General features: G+C 44.8%; 1 protein-coding gene across 1 annotated transcript in view; it reads left to right on the top strand.

The window, feature by feature from the left end:
• The window catches only part of LOC136959378 (diacylglycerol kinase beta), a 45,538-nt gene extending 25,930 nt beyond the window's left edge, over window positions 1-19,608 (top strand). The window contains 5 exon segments of the mRNA XM_067253699.1: window positions 6,072-6,162; window positions 7,516-7,717; window positions 13,582-13,702; window positions 14,608-14,668; window positions 15,218-19,608. Of these exon segments, the coding sequence (XP_067109800.1) occupies window positions 6,072-6,162; window positions 7,516-7,717; window positions 13,582-13,702; window positions 14,608-14,668; window positions 15,218-15,316 (574 nt within the window). The 3' untranslated portion in view covers window positions 15,317-19,608.
• Window positions 19,609-20,283: the final 675 nt, after the last annotated feature.

Raw genomic sequence — 20,283 nt, 5'->3', positions numbered from 1 at the left:
TTGAAAACCGGTTCTTGGATAGGATTGTCTTGATGTCTGAGTGGAGAGCTACACTCCTAACCTGTGTACTGTTACAATAGTGCTGCCAGTGATCCTGCATGCCAGCTTGCTTGGATCCAATCTTCCTCTGCCCTGTGGGGTGTCCAACACAACAGGAAGTGTGTGTGTGTGTGTGTGTGTGTGAGCTATGTAAAGTAGGCCAAACCTGAACCTGTATCTTGTTGACGAGGGAATCTGCTGTATTTTTTGTTTGTTTGTTGTGCCTCTCAGTGTAGAAGGTTTAAAGTAAACTTGTTTAAGGGGGCAAACACAGTGAGTCATCCTGTGTTGTCTCTGGCTGCATGTGGCTAATGTTACAACATGGCTGCTCCTGCCATTGTATATCAGTGGAGCTAATGAGACATGTAAGCCTCCTCACATGAAAGTGGAGGTAGGGGGAGGGGAGATAGATGGAAGCCTGTTTACAGTTTGAGATTTCATAATTAATGCTCAAGACTTCAGCCACAGACCTAGATTTCCGTTCCACAGACACAGGGGATATACTACAAGGGTTTGAAGGAACCGTCTCTTAGAAACGGCAGTGTGTGTTAAGGGGGCCTTCTGAGGAAAATAAATAAGGGTGTAAAGTTTGTGAACAAGCTTTATTATCATTTTTATCAAATCACCCACAGTTGAACAAAATCAGGGCATTATTTTCAGTGCTGCAGTGGGCAAAGTGCCAAATTCTGTCCACATAAATAAACACACAAGACATACAAGACTTAAATAGAGCTTTGCATGGTGACAAAATGTGTCTTTCTGTGTGCTAAACGAATTTGTCAGGGTTGCACAGACATGGATTCTGTTGGTCCCTGCGTTTGGCTGTTGTCACTGAGGTACATCCTCTGGACTATGAGTATAAACACTCTCTCATCTGGCTGTCATCCAACAGACAGACAGCTCTACAGCATGGGCCAAGGATGTTTGGCACGGCACAGTAAATTCACAGCAAAAAAGGACTTTCTGAGCAAATGGACCATTCATTATAAAATGTTGATTGTTCCTTGGACTACTTATCCCCAATTATGTATTTATTTATCATGCAATTTGTTTGAAATAATGTGAAACAGTGCCCTTCTATCAAAAGGGTCTATGATAAAAATATTTCTCTTTCTTGCTTGTTTTCTCTGTCCCTCTTCTTTTCTTTCAGCATGTTCAGTACCCACCCTCCTTCAGCCCCTTGATGTGAGAGCAGGGTGGACATGTTCATCTTGAAACCTCATTCAGAAGTTGCATCACCAGTAGCACAGTAGCAAAGGGAACTAGATAGCCTAAACCCGGGTGTGTTTATGTGTGTGTGCTTGCTTAGATGTGTGTGTGTGTGTGCGTGTGTGTGTGTGTGTGTGTGTGTGTGTGTTGCTGCTCCTGGGAGGGGGAAGAGAGAGGAGGATGTTTTGGATTAGGAAGTGTTGGATTGCTTCTGTGGGCAACGAAAAAAGACCTCTGGCCCTTTTGTTGGTGTGATTTTAATGACAATAGAGGGTCTTGGTTAAGGCCACTGGACCATAAGATTCCTATCACAACAGTGAAGATAAGAGCTGGGCAGGACTGTGAGGGTGCATACCACTGGGAGTGAAACAGCAGGGTAACTCCTGACTTTGTGTTGTTACAAACCCTCTCAGTACACCAGGGTTGTCATGACTATGGTGTGAGAACAGGATGGGTTAGGGTTTATCTCAGTGCTAGAGTATTTGACTGCAGCTCAAGAGGTCACAGATTCAAATCCGTCCCTCGAATGTTGCTTTGGATAAAAGTGTCTGAAAAACATTATTAGAAGTCTTAACAGAAGAATCCTGGTCCTCACAACTGGTCTGACAAAGAAATTCCCTCATTGCCTAAAGTAATGGATCGGTGAAGCAAATTGTATAACTGGGAGGTTCAGTTAGTTTGGAATATAGTTCCATAGACACTAGTAGTATAGACTGTGTGTATAGGGACCGCAGGGATCTCCGCTGCAAGTCATTGTCAATATGTATTATCTTTAAGCTAATCAGGGCGTGGATAGGTTATTGTCCTATAGATTGATCAGGTTTAATCAATCTAATGTGGGTGAAGGGAAGGGCTGGGGCCCCATCTGTCTCAATGCATCAATCTCTGTTTGAGGACAGTCTCCTTTTGGCCCTGTGTAGCTAATAATGAGTTCAGAATCAGAATCAGATGCATGGAATATAAAACGGGTTTGAATCTAACCTCTCCGCGTATGGCTTTGTGTGTCCAGTTGTGTATGCGAGTGCATGTGTGAGTGTGTATTCCATAGAGAACGTGGGAATGTGTTAGTGTTTGAACATGTTGTACCCTGCTGTTGTGCTCTGACAGAGTGATGCATGAACCCACACTCCTCTCTGCTGCCATCGTGACACACAGCCTTTCTAGCAGTCGCACGGAGCAAACAGCCTGCGCCGTTTGCCACTGCTACATCAGACTAGGGCTAGGGTGTAGATCCAACAAGGAAGGATTTATACGTGACATTTTACATTGCATTTTATTCATTTTGCAGACGCTTTTATCCAAAGTGACGTGCAAGTAGTAAGTGCTCCTACCCTTTGTGGGTGTGTGGGTGTGTTTGTGTGTGTATGTGTGGGTGTGTGTGTGTAGAAAAAGGGGGAGTGAAGTGGAGGGAGGGAGGGAGGGAGGGAGGGAGGGAGGGAGGGAGGGAGGGAGGGAGGGAGGGAGGGAGGGAGGGAGGGAGGGAGGGAGGGAGGGAGGGAGGGAGGGAGGGAGGGAGGGAGGGAGGGAGGGAGGGAGGGAGGGAGGGAGGGAGGGAGGGAGGGAGGGAGGGAGGGAGGGAGGGGGGGATTGGGAGGGAAGGAGTGCTCTCTGACACTTTAGGGTCAAGGTTTATTTAGCTGTAGGCAGGAGCACCCTGGGGAAGGTATTTACCTGAATGAGCAATTTGTCCCCAAAACAGATCCAGTTCTTAGTGGTATTCAAAGGAATTTCAGTTCATCTTGGCTAAAATGTTTCTACACATTTATCAGATGATTAGAGAAACATGCTCTCACTCAGAGTAAGCACAGGGACGTTAGATAGATGCCATTCTATCCTTCTTACTGCATAAGCTGCTTTGTCAGCGCTGTAAAAGATATTTGGGTTCTTGGAAACTGATCGTTTGATTGGATAAATTGAGATAGTTCATCAGATTAGAGTGATTGTCTTACATCCTCACTGTAGCCTCCCGTCCTCCTTCCATCTCCTGGCACACCTCCAAAACAACCACAGTCTTCTCTCCTCTCATGCAGAGACAGCCTCAGTGGGTCAGTCAGTAGCTGGTATCTCCGAGGATCAGGAGGATAGAGGCTGCTGTCCAAGCTGTGAGGCCTGATCTGATCACAGATACTGAAGGGAGGGTGGTGGAGGGGGGTCAGCAGGTCATTTCTCTCACAAGGGATTATGGGAGATGGTTATCTCTCCCGAGAGGGGAGGAACAGGGAGGTCAGTGTGTGCAGGGGAAGGGTGCGGAGGGGCCAACGAGCGGGTGAATGACTGTGTGCTTTACAGCCTGAGGGCCCACACTCCACTGTTGGAGCCACAGCGCTGTGTTTTTGAGACTAGTGTCCCGGGCATCTTAACACCACCCTGCCCCCCGCTCACATCACACCTTACTTAAATTCACCGTTCACTATTCATCACATCTAACTTAAAAAAATTCTGGGTAACCCCCACTACCCCGCCCTCCCACCCAATGGCATTTCAATCCATCCTTAACTTGGCCTGCCTCGGTATTAAAATTAGGTCTATTTTGGCTGGTGTCCAGTCAGTGTGATCTAGCTGTATTTCCTGAGGCCATGGCGAGCTCAGTTTCAACCTGTGAACTCATTCCCCTCCTTTCTCACTCAGCTGCTCAGAGCTGCACAGACGCAGTCTTGAATACTGAACAGTCAGCTCTCAAAGCGAACGAGAAAAACCTCCGCCTCATCAGTACACAAAGTAAATACTCCTCAGGGTGGAGACTTGCTTTTGTCCTGTTGGTTTTATTTTGTTCACATTTTCTTTAGTTGTTATCGACGACATTCATAATAAATACATGGAATGTCATCTTTCAATAGACTTGTAGCAGACGCTTAAGACCTGTGCAAATAATTTCAGTTGTGTCAATTTAGCTGCTAGGCTGTAAAAACCAAATGTGTCTTTAAGGACTATCCAGGACTGAGCCCACCTCCACCCCTGCCTTAGTCTCACTGGAGGAAGGAGAACTGGGAGTTAATTGCATTTTTACAGGCCTTCTCAAGTGGAAGCCAGCTAATGAGGTTAGGCAGCTTGTCTCATTGAGAATCGAAACTGTGCCTAATTGTGATCTCAGATTTGTTCATAATCCCTCCGTCTGACAGAGCAGGGTTTTCAGAGGATGTGGGGAGGTGAGGAGGTGGAAGCCTCAACAATGCTTTAAGGGAACAGTGTAGCATTATAGAAGAGAGCATAGGTTAATACAGTTACCATGCTTTTTTGATTGCCTAATCTGGTTTCCATGCTACCTTTGAAGGTGTTATACAATGGAACTAAATTAAACTGTTTTGCCAAAGTCTTTACATTCTTCTTGCCAATAGGCTGCCAGTGCCAACTGTAAATATTTCACTAAATATAACTGGTTATATGGTTCTACCCCCATACCACTGTGCTTGTTGTGTCAACAAGAATGTTGTTAGTGTCAGCAGGAGAGTATCTGTGCCATATCCAATGTACATACTGTGAAAATGTTGAAGAACAAGAATGTGTAATAGAATGAACACACACTGTTGTCGCCTTTGTGAAGTCCTGATAGAGAACTGTGTGCTTCCAGTCTGAGTAAAACATGGTGTTTTCTGTGTTGTTAGACAAGTGAGCATTTGAGGGCTACCTTTGGTTTGGTGGAAATAAAACAGCTTGGAATGATAGACCTGCAGAGATGCATCACAGGGCAAAGTCATCCCTTCAAACACCCTTACACAAGTACACACACACACGCCAGCCGTGGAGAGTTGAGGCGCTGTTCTCTTCAATCAGTCTGCCAGGGAATCTGAGATGTTCTCCACACCTGTCCAGCACCTGTCAGACTGAGGTGTTTAAGCAGCCCCTCAATGTTTTAGCACCACCAGGAGATGAGGTGGGAGTTAAAGGTTTGAAGGACGCACATTGAAGGAGTCGTTCTTACATTTACATGTAGTCATTTAGCAGACGCTCTTATCCAGAGCAACTTACAGTAAGTACAGGGACATTCCCCCCGAAGCAAGTAGGGTGAAGTGCCTTGCCCAAGGACACAACGTCAATTGACCGGGATTGGCCGGGAATTAAACTGGCAACCTTCAGATTACTAGCCCGACTCCCTCACCGCTCAGCCATCTGACTCCTAAGTCCATCAGTTATTTTTTTTAACATAGTTCAGTTGTATTCGGAGCATTGTATTGACACTGACATGATTAGTAAAGGGATGAAATAGAATAAACAACTTGCACCAGGTCACTTGTGACAGAGTTCCCTCTGAGGCAGAACTGTACATGAACTCTTTGGACCCTAAGGTTGTTGTGTGCTGTGAAAGTGGACATGAACCATGATCTTATGAAGGCCTTTGTCCTCTTGCCTCTGGCACTAGTCCACCCAGTTATGGTGGGCCTGCCAGCCTTAAGGGCACCAAGGTGAAAATGTGTGTTTTTGCTGCAAGGTCAGAGCAGCAGTATCCTAACTCTAACTTGTCACGATGTCCTTTGTGCTTTGTTAGTACAGAAATGCAGACCACCCCAGTTTTAAGCTGTGGGGTGTGTTTACAGAGCTTTGACCCTAACTATAAAAAAAACAGCAGCAAACTGTCTGTCTCCTGTATTGAAATGACTGGGATTGTAGGAAAACCTCAATATTTCACAAGAACTGACATGCCCGAGGTGCCTTGCATGGCTGACATATGCTGCCAGAACCAGCAATGCCCTTTTTAATTGCAGCTTTGGGGGGTGGGGGTGGGGGATGAGGGGGTGGGTGAATTGAAGAGCACATTAAATGAAAATATATCCCTTGTGTCACTCAAGGACTTCTGGCTCTCTTTTCTCTTCCTGTTTGGTTTGCAGGATGAAGAACAAGCTGTGGTACTTTGAGTTTGGCACCACGGAAACCATATCTGCCACCTGCAAGAAACTCAACGAATGTTTAGAGGTGGAGGTGAGTAATGGAGGACTTTATCTTGCTTGTGGACAGGAATGACCAACCTAAGAAAGATGTTTACTTGATATGTGCTCTATACTCCATGGTCCAGGGAAACAAAATGTTATTAAACACAAGTCTTATAGGTGACAAAATGCCCCAAAAAACACATGAAAGTGCCATTCCCAAATGAATGCATTTGCCTATTCTTAGCTCAGAGCTAATGTTCTGTCAAACCATCAAACCACGGATTGCCTCATTCCGTCACATAATACCTCTGAGTAAGCCAAGAGAGACCATGGTGAAATGCAGAACAGATTTTCAACATCAGAAGTGTGCTTGATTTAACTTGTCAGACGCAATTAAGTAAATGAATGAGCCCTGAAGTCCAAATTCCACACGCAAGTAATGCTAAAATAAGGACAAACACAACTATTTATTTAATATATGCACCCATATAGGTTTGAGAAACAAAGCTTCTGTAAACCTTTCCCTGTATCAGCCGAAAAGGCATTTACCTTTTCACTTTGTGAGTGATGTGAGGTGAACAACAGTGTCTTGATTTTCTACGGTAAAGATGTTATCAGTCAGGCTGTGCGATTGAAATCTGTTAAGCTGGTCCTTTTTGTACAAATTAAAGAGTGACTCACAGATACTTATTAACCTTGTCCAGCACTCAATAAAGCCTTTAATAATTATCCTCCAAGTCCAAAGTAAGCCCCTCATGGCCTCAGCAGATAGGCTAGCTGTTGGAAAACCTCATTGGGGTGTCTCTTTAATTCATTACTGTTCCTCAGTGTGGCAGCCACTCCCATACAGCCCAGTGGTACACCTCAGAGCAGAGCAGCGGGATCCACTAGAGATGTATAGACTTGTGGGATGTAATTATGCCACAAGATGTAATTACTGTATTAAAAACTCCACAGAGCAAACTGACAATGAACACAATGGTCTGCAGATAACTTCACAGTTTCTGTGTGTTTGTGTGTGTCCCATTTCAACCTGCGTACATCAAACTGCCCATGTTTACCAACAGTTCATGAGAATAAACTTGATGAGACTTTCAGCGAAGGTTCAAGTCATATCTATTGACAAGATTTCAGTGGTCTTAATTAATGACATGCTGAATTACATTTGTCGGGTAATTGGAAACAATATCTCATTACCCCTCTCTAACCTTTCCAGGCCTGGGTTTTAATGGATGTATGGAAAGATGTGAGAGGTTCCCTGTGTTGTACACTGTAGTGATTTCTCCTGTAACCATATAGGGTCATTCTAGGTTATTAGTTCTATATAGAGGTGTCAGACCTTCTCTCAATAGTCCTTCTAAGCTCTCTCTCCCCCCCTACTCTCTCTCTCCCCCTCCCCCAGTGTGACGGCATCATCCTTGACCTCAGCAACACCTCCTTGGAGGGTATTGCAGTCCTCAACATTCCCAGCATGCACGGCGGCTCCAACCTGTGGGGCGAGACAAAGAAGAGGCGGAACTATAACCGTATGAGCAAGAAAGTTCCAGACAGAATGCCTGCCAGCACAGTCACAGACGTAAAAGAGCTCAAGTTCTGTGTGCAAGGTGAGTAAATGGGCCCTCCATGCTTCAAAACCAATTTCAAAAACATTCTGCTACATAGTGTGCGAAGTTCTGCAATGGAGCCAAGTCTGGCCATCTCTTAGATATTTCACCATATCATGTACAGGATACAGCATATACAATGGAAAATGTGACCCTAATCCAAGATTTTGCTTTGGTTGGTGTAAGTGTATGTGTGTACTCCCTGAGGGGGATACAGGATGGAGGATACCCCCCCACACACACACACATACACACATTTCAGTGGGTGATTTCAGTGCGTTCTCTGTCACAGTAGTCCTTGGGGATGCGCTGTGCTTGCAGGACTAGTGTTCAAGGTCAACAAGGAGCATCTGTTTTCGGTTGCCATAAGTGAACCTCTTTCACTGTCTGTGTCTCAGTGCCAGGTGAGCTGTGATGCTAGACCCACAGGACGTGGTGAGGGCAGAGGACAGAGGAGTCAGGGGTGACCGTAGCAGGACTGGCCTTTCCTTACTCCCTCTCTATCTTTCTCCTCTCTATCTTTCTCCTTCTCTCCTTTGCTCTCTCTTTCTTTGTGACTGTTTCCTACCCTGTATTATTTGCGGTGCCCCTGCCATCCTGCAGCCTTCGCAGTCCTAAAACTCACTTCCTGTGTTCACTCCCTGACTCTCTTCTTTCGTTCGTCCGTATCACCTCATTTCACCTCGCTCCGTTTCTCTCTCTCTCTCATTCCCTTCATCATTCCACCCCCGTGCGACTCACACGTCACAGAACTCATATGAATCTGGTTTCCATGGAGACTCCAGGGCTCCACTGAACTAGAAAGACACAGAGAGCAGGAGTGAAAGAATGAGAGAAAACGAGAGGACAGAAAGACAGAGGGATAGAAGGGGAAAAAAAGGAACAGGGGCTATTGTCAACTGCATGACTCATATCAGTAATCTTTAACTGCCCTCCAGCCATAAGCTTTTGCTGAGGTCTGACCACTGCCCTTGAAAACACCCACTGCACAGTACTATTTTGTACTCTACTCTGCAGTTCCATAACACATTGTCACCTCCCCATCCCCTCACCTGACCACCATGCACTCTGAGGGGCCTGCTTCTTGGCACCGGTCTACGGCCAGAGTCCAAAGGTTCTGGGACAACAGGACATTCTGTCCATATGCTGGGGTATTTATAGCCTAAGAACGCAGAGGAGACTTCTACACGCACAGGCATGCACACGCGTGCACGCACACACAGTAACACGCACACACACCTCTAAAGCCGAGTGACAGCCCCTTCTTAAGCACATCCATGTATAAATACACACTCGTCAATGCACCTGTGAAGCCTCGCAATTACCGTGTTGATGATTTGGTTTGTAACACCATTTCTGCTAACGAAAGTCTCCAGTCATAGCCGCTCTACTCCCTCCAGAAGTCTTATAAGATCAACGTCAGCAGACGTCAAGCAGTGCTTCATGCAAACTGATTAACAGTGCTTTTAAACTGTCAACTCATGACTTACCTTTAAGGGATCTGCCATGCTGGCTATTTACTCTGCAGCGCTGTATGTGTGTGCGTGCGTGCGTGTGTGTGTGCGTGTGTATGTGTGTGCATGCGTGTGTGTGTGTGTGTGTTGAGGTATTGTTCTGCTCGTGTGTACAGTTGTCCCACAGGGTTTCCCCTTTATTAAATGATCTCCTCCCTCTAATCCCATTCAGAAAGGCGATACAGAGAAGGACATGTGATTTCTTCGAGTGAGCTGTATGCGTGTGCTTTTGTGAGTATGTATTCGTGTGCATACAGACGTGCGTACTGTAAGTGTGTGCGCAGAGGTGTTTGTGTGCGTACGCACTGACGCCTGTGTGGGTGTGTGTGTGCCAGTGCACAAGCGTATATGGGTCGGTGTTTTGTGTTCCTGAAAGCCTACTTGCCCATGTGTCCACCTTTTGACAAATTGTTTACAACAGTTGTTTGCTCACCAGCAATAAGATCAGGCCTTTAAAGCTGGACGCAAGAGATAATGCAATCAGCCCGCTTACCCTGACACAGAGAAAGGAATCCTGAGCTGGAGCAGCTTCAGCTCTGAGGATGGAGCTGTCTTCTCACTAGGGACAGACTCCTCCCAATGGAGACAGACGCAGTTCTGGATCAGCCCTGTCTCCTCCAACTTGGGGAATACATCACTGGCGGTCCCTCTCTCCTTCCACTAGGGACAGATAAAGTTGTTGATCATGGGAAGGGGGTCTCATCTTCCCTGTTATTCAACTGAACGTGCAGTACCACTTCTCAGATAACTAATAATTGAAAGAGCTGAAACCAGAAAAGGTTGTTTGTGAGGCTCCAGTACAGAGGTCAGTACAGAGGTAAGGGCAGGTTATGTCACTATAGCACTTTGGGTCCACCGGGTGTTTTTTGAAGCTCCATGGTTGGTCCTGGCAAGATTTACACATCCTCTTTTCGTCAGGGGTTTGTGAAAAAACCACACATTCCTACCCAAAAGCAGTCTAACATCACACCATGGCGGTTACCAGGACTATTTTAGAGTACAAGCATCAAGGGACAGTATTATTATCCTTTCATACAGAAAAAGAAGACTGTTATTTTTCATTTCCTGCATTGCTCATTGCCACAGAAATAGATTCTCTCTAAATGAAAATAATCCTACCCTAAGGGTGGGGGGGAAACTGAGGATGATAATAATGATGATGAGGAGAATTAGAATACTAATGAAGATGACAATGATGAGTCCTAGAAGGAGGATTGAGATAAGGTTCAGAGTAAGAATAGAGAACAGGCGGAGGAGAATGATGGCGATAAAGTGATACAGTATGTTATGTGTCACTGTAATTTCTGAAGAGGCAATTGTCAAATGGTTTTCCCACACTAGAGACTAGATTGATGGGTTTTTAGTGTGAGAAACATGTTTGTGATTGACACCAACACAATGTTAAGGAAATAGAAGCTCTGAAAGGGCAGAGGCAATGTGATCAGAGTGTTTGACAGATTATCCATTTGCAACATCCTCTCATGTGAGTAGGAATATGTGAATGAATGGATGAATGATTGACTGAATGAGTTAGGGAGTAAACAAACCAATGTATTTATTTGGGGGAATGGTACAATAAGTACAACCTCTGTGTGTGTCATGTGTCATTGCAGTGACTATGTTCTGTCACTGGGCCAGAACCAGGCATCGCCCACGCCTACACCTTCACCACGGTACCTCAGTGTGGGCTAGTTCCTCTTGACCATCTGCCGCGGCCTCCCCAAGACAATGACAGCCTGCTGGTGGGGAGGGCGCCAGGCGAGGGGGTGGAGGCAGGAAACTAAAACACTGGTTTATAAATACAGACCACCAATATAGCGACACACTCAAACAGGGCAGTAGCCACGAGGGGGCCTGGAGGGCCCCCCTCATTTATATGTCCGCCCCCCCCTCCCCAATTACTTAAATAAAAACATGAAAGAATTGTTGATATATAGATACATAAGTATATACATACTTTTTTGCCCCTTCATTTTAAGATGGAAGCCCCGAAATGTTTTATTTTCTGGCAATGCCCCTGCACTGCAGTATAGGACTTGTTTCCCTCTTGGGTGGGATGAGATTATTATGATAGCAAAACAACGTTTGGAGGGTGCAGCTTCCATACAGTGTATGGTTGACCTATTACTTTAAAGAACACTGAAAGATGGGTGTAAGAAGTGACCACTAACTAATATTTCACAAACACTGTTTCTCTTCCTTATTCTGACATGGCTCTGGTTAATCTTAACCTTGTAGTTAACAAGCAACTCCTTTCATCCTCTATGTGTGTGTATGTAAGTGTGTGGGTGTGTGTGTGTGTATGTGTGTGCACATGTGTGTGAAAGGCAAATAGTGCCTGTGGCACAGCAGTATTAAATGCTGTTTGGCCAGCATTACCATCCATCCCCCACAATGCACTATGCCTAGGTTATGCAAGAGGCTGTTCTGGTCTATTATTAGTGCTATCTCACTGAGATGTAGTGCTGTGAGTAAACACACTGATGGATCTGGTGAGGTGAGAGGCGGCATGGTAGGCATCTCTGCCATCAGGCTGGCAGAAACATACTGTGGATGCCCATGTTTGGTAGGAGGAAGTGTGTGTATTGGGTGGGGCTGTAGTGAGGGGGCGTAGTGGTATGAAGGGCGCGAGGGTTGGAGGAATGTGCGAATGACATAATACCCATATTTGTATACATATGTACTGTATACTATATATATATATATATATATATATACCATATTAGATACTATACTATTCTAAACTGTATTAAATTATACAATACTATACCACACCACACCACACTATAAAATATATCATGTACAGTGTACACACTACTAATGTTCAGTGGACTCAACATTTTCACTCAAGAAACATTTGATGAGTAGATAATAATGTGCTAAAGAGCAGCCTGTAAGCCCTGGCTAGGCCCATGTGTCATGGTGTATTTGTCTCTTTGTTCGTCTGAGGCACTAAAAGGCCAGTTTGATCTTACTGACTGGACAATCCTATTATTCTTTCTTGGAAAACTCCAGGGACTGGAGGGAGGAGGTTGTAATGAAGGGAAGCACTTGCTCTTGAGCCTGTGTAAATGGGCTGGTCTCCAGGATGAGAGGAGAGACAAAGGGGGCGGGGGGTCCTCTGGTTTGCTCCCCATCCCTTGGCAAAGCCGACAGGGCTGTGTGTTTTCAGGACAAATCCCCCTCCCCTCTGAACACAGCGTGACCCCTCCCCTCTGAACACAGCGTGACCACGGCCGATCGGCTGCCATCCGGACAACGCAGGCAGGGTTGGGAGTGGGGGTGTGGGCAGTTTGTCCCAAAAGCAAGGATGTTGTCCCCGTAAAATGTAACAAACAGTATATCTCCTCTTGCATGGGTCGTTGTGTTTGACTTGGCTTTTCTCTAACATAGAGCACAGTGATATGTCATGGCAGATAAATTACATGGGTTTAGAATGGAACAGAATATATTGTGTGCCTGTGTTGAAGATGCCATTTTGCTCCAATTGCTTTCAAGCCACAAGTCACACCCTTAACTTTTTTGCGTTATTTGAAGCAAGAATGTTGCTTCAAAGTGTACCTACCCTTAGTGATTTTGAAGGTTTTTGTCCCTCATTATTACGCTCTGTGACATTTTCTGTACAATTGTCATCTGAAATATTCATCATTGTCGGTGACTCACCAACTTTGATGTTTCTGTATAAACTTTAACAGTGTTCAGAGCTAAGCAGGAAAAAGCATGATTCTTATATTATTCCTAACACGTCCCCCATACATGAGCACTGAATTATATGTACCTCCACAGTTGGCTCTCATGCCTGATGTGAAGTAGGATGAAGATCTAACTTAATGGAAATGACCATTCAATCTCAGAGGATGATGTTTAAATAGAACACAGTTTTTCCAGATTCTTAGATTGTGATCAGCTGTGCAGAAGGAATTTTTCAGTGAAGTTAAGTGAAGGGTTAAGTGATGTTGTGGAACCAATATTAGTTATCAGTTAACACTGAGACTGTGCCAGTCTAAACAGACCAGAGTTGCATGTTCAAACTGCTCCCCAGCCAGACAGGGTTGAATGAGGACCCCCGGGCTCCAGGACGCTTGGTTCACCTCAGAAGAGTACCTCAATTGTCTAAAGAGGATTCTTCCCCCCATCTGTGCTGATGTTGTCAGATAACGCATAGGGGAGGACAGAGTACAAGGAGTGCAGGTTCAGTTCTCCATGCTGTGGAGTCAGGAAACGTCTTAACTTGTATTAGTCTGCCTCTTTTTTGACCTGCATTAAATGCTGTTAAACATCTCCCTCTGTGTCTACCCCTGTCCTCCCTCTACCCCCCCCCCCCCCCCCCCCCCCATTCTCTCTCTCTAGATCTCAGTGACCAGCTGATGGAGGTGGTGGGTCTTGAGGGAGCTATAGAGATGGGCCAGATATACACAGGCCTGAAGAGTGCTGGTCGCAGGCTGGCTCAGTGTGCTAGTGTCACAATCAGGTAAACAGATTTGGCCACAGACCCACATGGACATACAGGCAAATTACACTCTTCGTTGTGAATGGACAGGGCCCTTAACACAGTGGGTCTTTCTGCTCAGATCATTATACATTCAATCCAAACTATGACCGAAAGAGACACACTGTCACAATCATCTGTGAAGTGACAGGTCACCCAGTCTCTTCCAGGCCTCTCCTGTGAGGCCTGACTGAGTAGAGTCAGTGTTCCCTGTGTGTGTTCCATCCAGGTTCAGTCCGTTAAGCATTCACAAACTTTTCTCACCTGTTCAGAAAACGGACCTTGGTATTTTTCGAGACCAGAATTATAACAGGATTGATCATTCTTCCATACACTGTTTCCCTAGCTGTAGGGGCATGCATGAAAGGCTTAAACTAACTTTGTGTGTGTGGGAAGAGGTTAGGGGCGTTCTGAGTGTGACTGAGAGTGTGTGTGTGTGTGTGTGTGTGTCTGTGAGTGTGAGAGAGAGAGAGAGAGAGAGAGAGAGAGAGAGAGAGAGAGAGAGAGAGAGAGAGAGAGAGAGAGAGAGAGAGAGAGAGAGAGAGAGAGAGAGAGAGAGAGAGAGAGAGAGAGAGAGAGAGAGAGAAAGAGCATGCACTTGTGTGAGTGTGTGTACAGTGGGTATGTGAGTTTAAAGAGTGGGGGCTTGTCTGGGAACGGGACTCGTGGGAACAAAGGGAGCTGTGTTTGACCCTGTCCTGGGACGGTGTGAACAGGCTACTGATGCCTCTGAGGTGCGTGTGATCTAACCCCCCTCCCCCCTCCCCAACCCTGCCCTCTGTACCCTGGTCCCAACCCCCTACTCCCTGTGTCCTCCTCCCTACCTCCTACCCTCTACGCCCTATCTCCCACCCCCTGCCTCCTCCACCATATATCCTTGTTCACAGGACATCCAGACTGCTGCCCATGCAAATCGACGGAGAACCGTGGATGCAGCCGCCCTGCACGGTGAGACGCCATTACAATGCTGCTGTACTGGAGCAGAACTGAAATGTTGGAACGTTGATAAAATATGAGTAGGGTGCATTATGCGTTTTTGTTTTTTCAGGCTCAAACTGAAAGTATTTTTCAGGTCTGGTCTGAGCAAACAGAAAATAACAGTGAAAAGACTTGTGAACTTCCTTACATACAATACTTACTTTTTATGCAATTTACTGTAGATAAAACACGTACTTGTCGATTCTGGGCATTCATATAAACTTTGCTTTTAAAATTGCCTTGTCTCTTTTGGGAAGGCTTTCCAGTAGACGTTGGAACATTGATCCAGAATTTCCTTCCATTCAACCACACAGGCATAATTGAGATTGGGCACTGATGTCGGGCGATTTTATTTCCCCTTTTCTGAGATCAATTCTCTGAACCAACAAATCCCTGCCTCCTAGACACATGTGGATTTGGGAGTATTGAACATTGAGTTGAATATATCATTTCGGGGTACTGCAAGCAATATCACGTTTGTACCTTCTTATATTGTGCCCTCTGGTCTGTCACTTTCAGGTCAGGATAACTCACAAGAACCAGGTTCCCATGTTGCTCGGTCCTCCCCAGAAGACCCCCTTTTTCTTCTTCAAGAAACGCAACAGGAGTCGGGACTAGCAAAGATGGGGACACCACCAAATCATTCCCTTTTCACATACTTAGAAATACACATTCTCACGCATCCATATACATACAGTACGGTACATATACTCACATTTATACAAACACCCTTCAAAAGACTGGTGTTCTGTTTCCAATGGGACAGGGGTCTGAATGGGATTGTGCTGATTATGTTAGAATATGTAAAGATCAGAACAGTACAATCATCCTAAAGGAACAGACTCTGTGTCCAGACCGCTTCCTGTGTGTCTACCAACTAGTTTCCTTGAAGGATGGACCCCTTCCAACTGCACCCCAGCCCTAACCACGGCCATACTCCATCCCCAGTGTTCCCTAACCCTGGACCCAGCCCCAGACACCAATGCCAAATCCCAACCCGTAGGCCTCAGGTCCGACCCAGATGAAAGCCCTTAATGTGCTCCAATGCCACTCTGAACCAAGTATTGGGTTGTTGAAGGATACTGTCAAGGCCCTTCAACAAAGAGATTATGGAGCGTGAGAAGGGAGAAATGAAGTGAGGAGTAAACTAAATGATGCTCTACTCTCTAAAAGAAGTAGGCTAAAAGGTTAAAGACAGGAGAGAGGAAAAGAAGAAAAGAAGAAAGAGCCCAGAAGACGGAGAGAGAGAAAGAGGGTGGGCCTGAAATGAAAGTAGGGTAGTGGTAGTCCCTGTTCGTTTACAGGAGTAGAGAGTAGGCTCTACCTCTTTGAGGAACCGTGTGAATAATGTATGAATAAAGCATGTAAAAGCACTCACTCCAGAGTCTCCCCATAGCACAACACTGGGCTGCTGGGGAGATGCAACGGAAAACTCATCCATTATTGACATGTGAGTTTATAGTTGAGGGTGGCAAGACACAACAGCAGTCAGCCAGGCCTGGGGAGACAAACAGGGATTTTGACCCCCAGCAACTTAGGACCACAAACATCTTTTGAACTGTGTTTTTAGAGTCAGTTGCGACTTTAGTTTTTGAGGCCCTAGGCAAAATGTGACAGAGAGGTTAGTATCATCATTGTGAGCTTCAATGTTTGTAGACTATGGTCTTTTCACTGGCATTTTATCTTTCTATATGAGAGATCAGTGTCCCACGGCCACATGGAGGACAGTGAGATGAGGGAGGGTGAAGAAACTGACCCCAGACCCGAGGTCTAATCTGGAATTGGGAGAGGGTTGGAGTTCGAAAGATAGGGTCATGCTTGGGATCGCATAGCACATCGGATTTTCTGAATGAACATTTTAGGAGAGCGAACATAGGTGTGAATATCTCACAGGCCAGGCGTTTGCTACTGCATGTCCGAGGTCCTGATCTAAGACAACCCACTAGGCCAGCCATGTAGATTAAACAACTCCCACCCATTCTTCAGAATGTGTCCCCTACGACAGTTGTAGAGGAACAGGGATTGAAATGGATCCCCCCATGGTATAACAGTGAGCCTCTGACAGTGAGAGGTTGATTTACCCTTTCACACGTCGACAGGGAACTAAATTTAAACTGCTATTTCAAGAACATCTATCCTGTGAAAGAACAGTCCTAATTACAGTGTCAAAACATCAACTCACAAAGTCAAGTGTGCTGTGGGGAGAGAAAAAACAACTTAAATGAAAGCTATTTTGTGCTGTTCTATTCATTTGCAAAGTAAAGTTAAGATGTGTAGTTATCAATTATGATAGAGAGAAAAGAAATTGTGGGAATTAAACTAAATTAGCAGCAATTGCTGGGCTATTACAGTAGGATGTTAGGAAAACATAGCATGGAATCCTAGCCACTTGGTACGACTACTATGTTCCCTAATGAAAATATTATCATGGCCTATATACTGTATGTGCAAACACAGTATTTGTATATTTCTGGAAATAGGTACACATATACACATGAATGTGTTTTTAAAGCTACATCGGTATAAAATTATTGTAGAGATGTTAGATCTAGCTTAGAAGAGTACAGGTCAGTGTTCTTCTGTGGGTCATGTAAGTGAGTCTGGTACACCACTCATCTGGAGCCAGTCATTCTAGAACATTCAACCCAGATTCAAACCCATGTTGAATCCGGTTCTGTCCCCTCCACATCAAGTTTTCCCCCTCATCATACTCTACAAGAGCATGTTTCCGGAACATAATTCAGTTAGATTAATGGTGTGTTTCTATACTGAGGGATATTATCAGTTGAATGTAATGTATTGAGGGTAACATTGAAGACAACACAGGAGTATTTTTGTCTGGATTGAATGTTCAAAAGAAAGAACCTGGCCTTGGCTAAGCATGATGGTTTTGTCCTTTGTGTACAGGGTTTTTTTGATAAGTGTGGAGTTCTAATGGTACACTGAGTTGTACTTTAGGGCGAGGCTGTGACGTTGTCACCCTGATTCCCTTTAAACTACACTGAGCAGCCACTTGCACCCAGGCCCCACAGAAGCAGAGATGATGTCTGATGACCATAGGGTCTGACTGAAGTAGAAGAATACAGGTATTATGCTTGTTAACATAAATAAAACCTATCCTACCCTAACTATGGCACCAGATATCTGAAATACATTTTGGAATTGGATGTGGTGCTGTTCTCCTTAGGGTACAGATATGGAGAACAGATCTTGGAACAGCTTTGATGGGCAACACCACCCTGTAGTGGATCGCTGACCCTGCTGGTCCTAGCAGTTCCATCAGACCCCTTTGTATGACATCAAATTCCATGAACCCATGCGGTCATTGGACATAACACAAAAGTGTTTTTAGTGTCTTTCATGGAGCCTGGAGCAAGGAGACTCAGTGAAGAAGAGTGCATGTTTACAGTTACTTTTCAGTTATGGGAAGGATGATTATAAACAGTTAATGTGTACATAGATATTTGTTTATATATTTTATCTGAAGTTACACCACCGCATGCCTGCTGAATCAAAGGTGACTAAGAATGTCTGCCTGAGGTGAGAGAGACCACGCTGATTGTTGTAACACTTTCCCTTCAACCCTGACCTGTGACCTCGAGTCATATTACTCAACCCTGACCTATCCTTTGCTTCAGTTTCCATTTCCTTGTATATTTATTTGTTGTGTTTCCCTTTTGGTAGCATGTCGATAATACTGTGCAAGGGCATCAGTGGCTGCCTGTGTTGGTAAAAAGAAAAGAAGCATTCCCAGGAGAATTGTCCACCATTTTGAATCTCCACACTGTGTGACTCAACAGGAGATTGATATCAAGCCCACACAGAACACGTCTGACTCGATGTTCAACGTCCATGTCACAAGTCACCTCTCATCTCTGGAGGGATCAATAGCCTTAACTAACAAATGGAACCACACACACCAGTGATATTTCAGCCATTTTGAGAGACAGCTGGACTCTTGCAAGTATAAACAAGCCAATAAACAAAAGGAATTTGATGCTGAAATTGCATATAAATGTGATCAATTATCCCCCTGTTTCTGTGTCGCAATAATCCACTGCCATTACCAAACTGCCCTCTCCCATGGGGGCGTAACTAATCAACCGCTTGTAAAAAAAAAAAATTGGTTTGTTCCTGGTTGTCAACACATTTGTAGAATGTGACCTCAGATCACCGTAAACAAGCTAAGAACTCTGAGGCTGTCCATCATCTTGCTGTCAGTCAAGTCTTATTCTGTGTGACAGGGGTTTTCTATGTTTTGCATGTATCGTCTGTCTGTGTTCAAGTCGTGTTGAGACCACACTGCCTCAGTACTGTACCTGATACATGGAGCAGTTGCGTTTGGAGTGGTGGCATCAACTAAGGATGAATGCAGTCCATGTTACTGCTCAGAGTTTGCCATCGTGCAACACAAATCTACTAACTACACTGTCCTATCTACATATTTTCATCTAACACATCCACTCACATGTGTACCCATCCAAAGAAGCAACCTTTAAAAGAGACCTTCTCCTTGCTCACGGAGGTAGTGTGGTTTATCATACGGTCATGGCGATATGATTCTATTCTTAGCCAAGACAGATTAACAGTATTGAGTGACATCAGTGGCACAGATGCAGCAGTAGAGCTCATATCATTCCCGAGTGTGATGTTCTACATGTATGTATAGAGCCCCTGTTCCCCCTCAGGGTCTCAGTGGTATGTAACTGTCTGCCCCAGAAAGCAGTCAGGGTCAAGGGCAGACAGCTGCCCCCCCCCCCCACCTCCCAATCCTGAACTGTGATTGGACAGAAAAGAGGGAAGAATCAATATCTTCATCCTCTGCCCTTTGTCTGTCATCATCGTCATCTGTTAGCTGTGAGCATCCATTGTTTTGATGGACAAAAGATTTATCAAATAAACAAAAAAGGTTGAATATGCATACTTTTCTGCCTTTTGTTTTATGGATTGATATAAAATATTGTTTAAAAGAAACTGTGTGCACACAAATACAACTTTCTCTCAGTCGTCTCTCTGAATAAAATTATTTTAATATAATGGTCCGTTTTAGGCCTTTTCAGTTACTAAACAAGCAGGAATATTGCAGTTCAATACTCTTATATAAACAGGACCATGAAAAACATGTATCCTTTTGTCATTATCTGACCCAGATCAGAATCTACCGATTCAATTCCCTTTTGGCTCTCCTTTTTCTTGAGAGTGTACAAACCATGATCATATAAAAGACAGTGAGTGAGGTGGTGTGTCTATTTGACCTTTGGCTTTAAGGCTCTTGCAGAGTCAAACATTTGAGCGGAGAGCAAGAAAGAGAGAAAGTGAGAGAGCTGGGATTATACAACTAGAAGCCCCATAGACAAGCCATCGTTGGGTGGCTCTATCATGCTGCTAAGATAATAAGGCAGGAATGATCTCTTTCCTTGTGCTATTAATAGCGGGCAAGTCAAATCTCGTCTCTTAACTGGAGGCACTAGTTTCTCATTTTAACTTATTTTTTAAAGGTGCAAATAGACAGATTTTCACTGGATATGACTGACAGCCAAATCACTCAGTGAATAAGCTGCAATTCACTTATTGAGTGTTATACC

The sequence above is a fragment of the Osmerus mordax genome, chromosome 2 (assembly GCF_038355195.1).
Source record: "Osmerus mordax isolate fOsmMor3 chromosome 2, fOsmMor3.pri, whole genome shotgun sequence".
Classification (NCBI taxonomy): Eukaryota; Metazoa; Chordata; class Actinopteri; order Osmeriformes; family Osmeridae; genus Osmerus; species Osmerus mordax.
This window is presented reverse-complemented; position numbering and strand designations above follow the sequence as displayed.